The sequence below is a fragment of the Scophthalmus maximus genome, chromosome 5 (assembly GCF_022379125.1).
Source record: "Scophthalmus maximus strain ysfricsl-2021 chromosome 5, ASM2237912v1, whole genome shotgun sequence".
Taxonomy (NCBI): Eukaryota; Metazoa; Chordata; class Actinopteri; order Pleuronectiformes; family Scophthalmidae; genus Scophthalmus; species Scophthalmus maximus.
In genome coordinates this window covers 10,052,501-10,060,000 of record NC_061519.1, presented here as the reverse complement: position 1 = coordinate 10,060,000, position 7,500 = coordinate 10,052,501, and the positions used below count along the sequence as shown (strand labels likewise).

General features: G+C 46.8%; 1 protein-coding gene across 16 annotated transcripts in view; it reads right to left on the bottom strand.

Annotated features, from left to right (window-relative positions):
- Positions 1 to 7,500, bottom strand: part of rnf220a (ring finger protein 220a) — a 165,312-nt gene that overhangs the window by 45,192 nt on the left and 112,620 nt on the right. For all 16 annotated transcript variants that reach the window (XM_035635500.2, XM_035635502.2, XM_035635496.2 and 13 more), the window contains one exon: positions 1,913 to 2,042. In XM_035635500.2, the coding sequence (XP_035491393.1) occupies positions 1,913 to 2,042 (130 nt within the window). The remainder of the gene's footprint in view (positions 1 to 1,912; positions 2,043 to 7,500) is intronic.

Below are 7,500 nucleotides of genomic sequence, written 5' to 3'. Positions count from 1 at the left end.
CTCGTGCTGTGCGTGTGTTCGTGCAGGATGGGTTAATGGCGAGTATAGCTAAATCAGCCAGCCGTGACTTTGGCCGCCATCCCATCCCACTGGGGATGACGCCGTTTCCTTAAATAACTATGTGTGTGTGTCCATGTGTGTGTGTGTGTGTGTGTGTGTGTGAGTGGGGGGGGGGGGGGGGGGGTACTCCAGGCTTATGGTGTATCTCAGTACCACAGAACGAAGGGCAGACTTCTAACCTTTATTAATTATTAAAGCCAAACGCAGACTGTACACGTCACCATATCCCACAGTGATTAATGAGTGACCCTCACTTACATTCTATTCTATTCCTATCGAGCTTGTTCTTCTAATCTCAAGATCCACTTACTTCGTTTTTCCCGAGCTTTCAGCCACATCTCATGATCCTCCTCAGCAGGTGAAGTAAGTGGATGGTTTTTACTTGTTCATCATAACCTCAGGGAATTTTGGATAACAACCGATCCATCGCTGTGACAACCAAGAAAACCCTATCCACCGATGAAGGCCGTGAAATGTTGTGATCAGATTTTTACCTCATTTAGTTCTCCAGACTTGTTTTACCGTAAAGTTCTTTTTGTGCCACCATGCCTTTTTCTATCTGATCTTTTCCCTCTCGTTTTATCAGATTTTGAGTAAAGGGACGCAGGAAGATGCTTTACAGTCTGTGTCTTTTCCCGTTATTAATATAACATGTCTCTCCGTGTCTACATATGCTTCCTTTCCTTCTCAACAAAGCCGAGAACAATTACAAATCTTGACCCATCCACTGTGAGGACAGTGGGATTATAGCAGTGTCAGTGGTTTGGTTTTGATGGAGGTTTAGCAGATCAAATGTTAACTTGCAGGTTCTTGAAACAGTCAAATCAAGTAATCAAACAGAAGGGAGGAGTAGAGACAAAAGAGGAAGACGGAGACATGGGGAAAACAAGACTGCAGGGAAGGAGAAAAGGGTGATGACAGCAGGGAAGAGGATACGCGAGGACTACTGGTGCACAGGCGGGAGGAGGGGTGTGGTGGGTGTAAACGGGGGGTAAATGAAGTGTGATTTCCACGTGGGGTGACGCTATCTGTTGCCCCCTTCCTCCGGGTTAATGGGGACTATCATAAAGCTGGGCTGCTTAGGTGGACACCGGGTCACGCGCCGACACACACACAGGCCACGTGCGTGTGCACACAAACACGCCCACTCTCACTCACACACACACACACACACACACACACACACACACACACACACACACACACACACACCTTCACAGAGCCAGACGTGCGTGTCAAGGTGAAATATGGATCCTAATGGTTGTGTCCCATCGTTAAAAGGGCTTGGAGTTGATTTATCCCCCGTAAAACAGCGCGTGCAACTGCCACGAGGAGAAGATGCGGGGGGCGGCATCGGACTACGGGTCACAGGTTTGAATCCAAATCCCAGTAGGAAAACACTTAGCGCCACGCCGGTGGCGTGCCTTCGCCTTTTATGCAGATTTATGGCACCGAATTCTCTGCTCGGGAAAAACTGTTGGTCGCTGACCCCTGACATGGACGCTGAGTTAAAGCTGAGCGTTCACTCTATGTCTGACAAATATTTATCTTTATGAGTCCTAAAAGTTTACCTCCTCCGCTCCATTAGTATCCCGATAATGTCACTGGAGTCAGGCGAATTAATGATGACATATGTCAAATTAATTTACGAGACTTTTTGGACATTACATCATTCACTTAAATGGCCCCGATGCCTCAGCTGAGCGAAGGCTGATATCGGTTTTGTTTGCAGCTTAGCTTAGCGCAAAGAATGGACATGGGGGAACTGTCTCTGTCGACATGGTCGAACTAATTGTAAACTGTGTGTGTGGGAGGGAAAGCGGGGGAGGCGTGTTTGAGGGGCCTACTGTACCTGAGGCATACGGCGGTGAGCCTCTCTATCTCCGTCTCCATGTGCTCCTGGAGCTCCCCGGGCCTGAGCAGCACCTGGCAGATGGGACAGACTGGAGCCTGGCTGTCGTACAGGGACATCTTCTTTTTACCTGGAGACAACATGGGAAGCAAGGCAAAGAGAGAAAACGTCAGCGTATGTGCAGGTCAAAGGGGTTGTTGTTCTCAGATACAGTATATATTTGGCTCGTGTCCACATGGGGCACCAGAATCAGTCTCCAGTGAATCTCAAGTGACCATCAAGGATCTCGCTCGCTTTGCCTTTTTGTTCATCTGGAGGAGTTGCCTCGACAGCGACACAGCTAAATGAACGAGCGAGCTGCTGGGCCTCTGCTGTAAAGAAGCTTCAACACATTCATTTGACAAAAAACACAATTCCGAGTGTTTTGATTTGTGTTTTTCCATGATACACACATTCTGGAAAGTTGCCTAGGAGAAAATAATGTTTGGATTGTAAATCGAGAAAATGCAGTTAAAAATTCCGCATTAGGGGAAAACAAAGACAAAAAGAAACGTTGCGTCAGCGACAACGGCATGTACAGTATGCATGAAACACACACGCACACACACACACACACACACACACACACACACACACAAAGGGCTGTGCAGTCTCCATTGTGTATCGTTTCTCCCAGGTCACAGAACATTTAGAGAATCGTCAGCCAGATGAGATAATGCTGAATGGAGTCTGCCAACACTACCTCACTTCATTGTCCTTCATCAGCAGGGCACAGGGTGGGGCCCACCTGTACGTGTGTGTGTGTGTGTGTGTCATTGTGCTGCTCGGGCTACTGTATGTGTGGACAGTGTGTGCGTTGTTTAGTGCACATTTAACAAAACAGCCACAGTGGGTGTGTGTGTGTGTGTGTTAAATGTGTGTATAGCGCTGCACATCCTATTTTTTTTGGTCCGTGTAAGTTGGCTTAAAATATCTTCTATTGAAAGAGTGTCGGTGCTAAATGTTGGAGGACACTTCCTTGATTTCCTGTATTTGGCCAATCAAATTAGCTTTTTTTAGGCCATGAACAATAGGCTCCGCCTTAGCCAGGATATCCTGTTTAGACTGCTTGTCACCACGGCAACAGGAGGACCAGGTATGGGGACTCCCTCTCTGTCTGTGTTGTCTTTGGAGTTTTCTATCTGTCACACACACACACACACACACACACGCACACACCCCTCCCTCTCTGTGTCAGAGCGTGTGTGTGCATACTGGCCTCCTGCTCCTTAACAGAGCCCACAGCACTGGACATGTTAAGTGACTTTGAAAAATAGGTAATCGATTACTCTCTATCTCTTCTTTTCTTTTTTTTCTCTTTCCACACGTGTCCCTCTCACGCGCACTCTCTCCAGCCTCATCCATTTCTAATTTTCTGCACCCTACCACCCATTTATTTGTTTCATTTCTTTCTCCTCCTCTTTCAATACACGTCCAATCTTTCTTTCTTTCTCATCCCCCCTTTCAGATATCCCATTACCTCATCTCTATTTTTATCCATGCTCCTCATCTCCTTTCTTTCCTCCACCTCTGCTCTGTCTTATTGTCTCCTCCGCCACGCTCCCTTTGGTAAATATCCATTTCTCTCCTTGTTTCTCCATCTCTTTTTTTCCCCCCTCTCCTCTCCACCCCCCTCTCCTCCCTTCTCCCCTTTATTGCTTTGACAAGATAATTTGAGTCATGCTGAAGCCGTCACCATCGGCCACAGCAAACAAAGAAAGATCCAATCCCTGTCTGCGGCTGATGGGGCTCTTTCAATTCCGCAGGCAAACACACACCTGGAGGATGTGGAAACAGACACACGCACACACACGCACACACACACACACACACACACACACACACACACACAGGCATGTACACAAACACGCAATGTTTTCATTTTTATTTTTAGCCTTTTGTAATACCACATTTTTTAAGCAAATGCTTCCACGCTGCGAGTTGACTTTTTTTTGCATGTCAATGTGCAGTGATTTCCCTCTGTAATGTGGATTTTTCCCAGTGGACGTGACTTTTGTTTGCACTTTCAATAGGCTGATGTTAACAGAAAGTAAAATGCTCCGGGGGGAACAAAGGAAAGGCAACAATCAATGACAGGAAAAGACTAAAGTGGCGGAGTTTTGGGAAACTGTGAATTGATTTTTTTTTTACAATAGGGCCAAAAACAAACTGTTAACTGCAAAAAAACCTTCTGTAAACATATAAATTATACTTGGTCTGATTTGATGGAGCAGGTGGACAGTGGAATAGAATAGAATAGAATAACAAATTTGATCATTTATATATTTTAGTTGATAAGGCACCCTGTGGTTCAGAGATGAAAATAGTTTACCCGTTCAAAATTATTATAAGTTAAAAACTTTTACTTTTCACGTCTGTCTTCACTTTGTCTCTTCCCTTTTTATTTCCCATCGTCTGTCTCTCTCTTTTTGCTCTCCTTCTTGCCGTCACTCTCTCTCTCTCTCATCCTTTCACATTTCTTTCCCTCTCTCCCTCTGTTTGTTTCGAGCGCTCCCCGAGGGAAGTGAGTGATGGGGAGAGGTGGAAGAACAGATAAATCCAGGGGAGGAGGAAGAGAAGAAGAAGAAGAAGAAGAAGAGGAGAGGAGAAAGGGGGCGAAGGGTGTGAGGGAGGGGAGGGGGCAGTGTTGATGTGATGTCGCACACCGGGCTTGTCAGCGCCTTAAAGATGATTAATGTCGCAACACACACACACACACACGCGCACACACACACACACACACACACACACACACACACACACACACACACACACACACACACACACTGCCCATGTGTCCTGCTTTGGACCTCACAGCTCAAACACACACACACACACACCCTGAGGCACAACAAGGGTGCGTTTAATCTCGGGGAGCGGAGGGACAGAGGAGGTGGGGGGAAGAGGATGGAGGTGAGGAGGAGGCCTGGACAATAACAAGGAAATAGGCCTGACAGGACTTTTTAGTGCTGAGATTCCTCAGCGAATGGCAGCTGCGGGAGCCGAACGAGGGATGGATGGATGCGTGGATGGAGGAGAGGAGAGAGGAGGTGTGCATCTCTCCGACAGCCATGATGGAGTGTCGGCCTGATCCCCCCTAATGTGCCAAGATGGATTGTCTCATCTCTTTCTTTTTTTTCTTACCTTCTCTCTCTCTCTTACCTCCAATTTTCACGACTTCACCTTCTTGTCTCTCTGCTCACACCCTCATCTCCCTCTTTACTCCACCCAGCCCATGCTCTCCATCACTCCCCTCTCCTCTCACCTCACTTCCCTCCTTTTCATCTCTGTCACTTAATCCGGTTAATGGCGCTCACTGGTTTTTGTCCATGTCACTGAACAGTGTGTCACCCAGAATGGCGGGAGGGATATCCGCCGACTTTGTGCATCTTCTCTCCGGCTTGTTTGTTCACAGAGCACTGACATGTCCACTTAGCCCGCCTTATCCTCTGGAAGTGGGAAATACTTTGAATATGTGATTCTGTCTGAATGACTGGCATCTTTACACAAAGTGTAAATATGAGGTTGTGTTATAGTGACAAAGTACACCTGCTTTTGAGTTTTCCCAATTACAACTTAATGCAACAACGTGGGTATGTTTTTTTTTGTTTTTTTTTAAAGTGTTGAAGAAAACCCGATGTCTCTGGCACTTTTAACACTCAGGGTCAAAATGTGCTCCATAAATAAAGCGTCAAACAAAACTAGACCAAAAACAGCTTATAATAAGAACTATTTAAAAACAAAAACAAAACCACATGAGCCATTCTAACATCAAATAAGTCCTTGATTGTCCGATACATTTTAAATAAAAAAAAGTTTTGTTTTTCAACTAGAGAGATGATTACCGACGCCAGATGGTGAGGAGGACAGAGCTGCATCGTACGGAAGAGCGGATGCAACGGAATGTTTTCACTTCCATCCTCACATTCTTCCTTTCCTTCCACTGCTGTTGGCCAGTCTTTCTTCATACATCTTACCTTCCCAACCTGTCATCCCCTTTCTTTTCCTCCCCCCTCGCCCCACATTCTTTCCTCTCCTCCTGTCCTTCTGTGTTCATCTACAGTACAACTGCTTCGGGATTGAGCTCTTTAGCCAACAGCTAATGAGAATTGAGGAAAAGTCATCGGATGGTGTCCGTCGTCGTACATCAAGTTTAATCTGTTTGAACACGTGCGGCGTCCGTCGTCTTCCTTCTTTTATCTATTTTACTTTTTCTCCTCTGCTGCACACACACACACACACACACACACTCTCCCACTCCTTCTCTCCCTGTGTCCCTCACTGTCTCTCTAGCCCCCCCCCCCCCCCCCCCGGGGTTGCTTTGGTCCAGATGAAGTGGGAATCAATAGATGCTAGATAGCGCGGGCTCCCAGTCACAGACTACAATGAGCTGAGGTAAAAGGCCACCTCCAGAGAGGACCGGGATTGTCAGCTCAATACTCGCTCTCAATGGGACCAGAGATAAAAAACCATTTGGGGTGTCCTCATGGCTCAATGGCCTAAGAGGCAGACCTTGTACTCACAACGCTGTGGGTCCAAAATCCCATTTAATGACCTGTATTGCGTGTCATCCCTCTGCTTTTATCTTGCCCATCATCCTGCCTCTCAGGAAACAGGAGATTGGCGTAAACTGGACTGTTTTTCCCCAAAACAAAAACTAAAACTAATCTGCTCTTGCACTCACTGTAAGTTGAGCAAATATTGCGGGGAAGCAGTCGTCGATTCACTGAGTTTTTTTTTGTTTTACATTTGCTCGCTTTTAAAAGCTGCAGGCATTGCTCCAGGAAAAGAAATGTCCGACTCGCCGGGAGTGTTTCCCATCTTTAGAAAGTGCTGCAAAGGACGGAATTAAGACTGTAAACGATAGACACAATCAGCTAATGAGCTCCGAGGCATGTAAACTGGATTTAAACACAACAATAAGAGTCAGAAAAGAAGAGGAGGGACAGATTTATGGGCCGGCACATGTACAGCATGTCTGTGGGGCGACAAACGTGTACACACATACACACACACACACACACACACAAGCACATTTCCCAAATGGAATTACAAAGTGTCTACATGTAGAGGCTGTTTTTCTGTCCTTGAACAACTGTCTTCTCCTTGAGTGTGTGTGTGTGTGTGTGTGTGTGTGTTCCATTCCCCCTCCTTGTTGTTCCCCCTAAATGAGTTTTCTGACATGCATCAAGTGTTTATGCCCGCTACCCCTCTTTTCTCGGCGCCCCCTCCTCCCTCCCTCCCTCCCTCCCTCCCAACCTCCCCCGCATCCCTCCCCCTCGCAGCTCGCCCAGGCCGGTTAGCTATAACACCCGCCAACATCGGTAAACAAGGAAATCTCTCAGCCGCGGCCCGGCATGTAACCGCATTACCGCGCCCGATAACCTCTTCAAATAATGTGCGATAAGGGGAATTTGATTTGATTCACGGAAAGGCAAAGAGGGCCACTTCTGCTCCCACCTCCAATCTCTTCCTTTTTTTATTTCCCTTTCTCTCACTTTGTCTTTCTTTTCATTTGCCCCCCCCCCTTCACCTCGCCATCTTCTCCT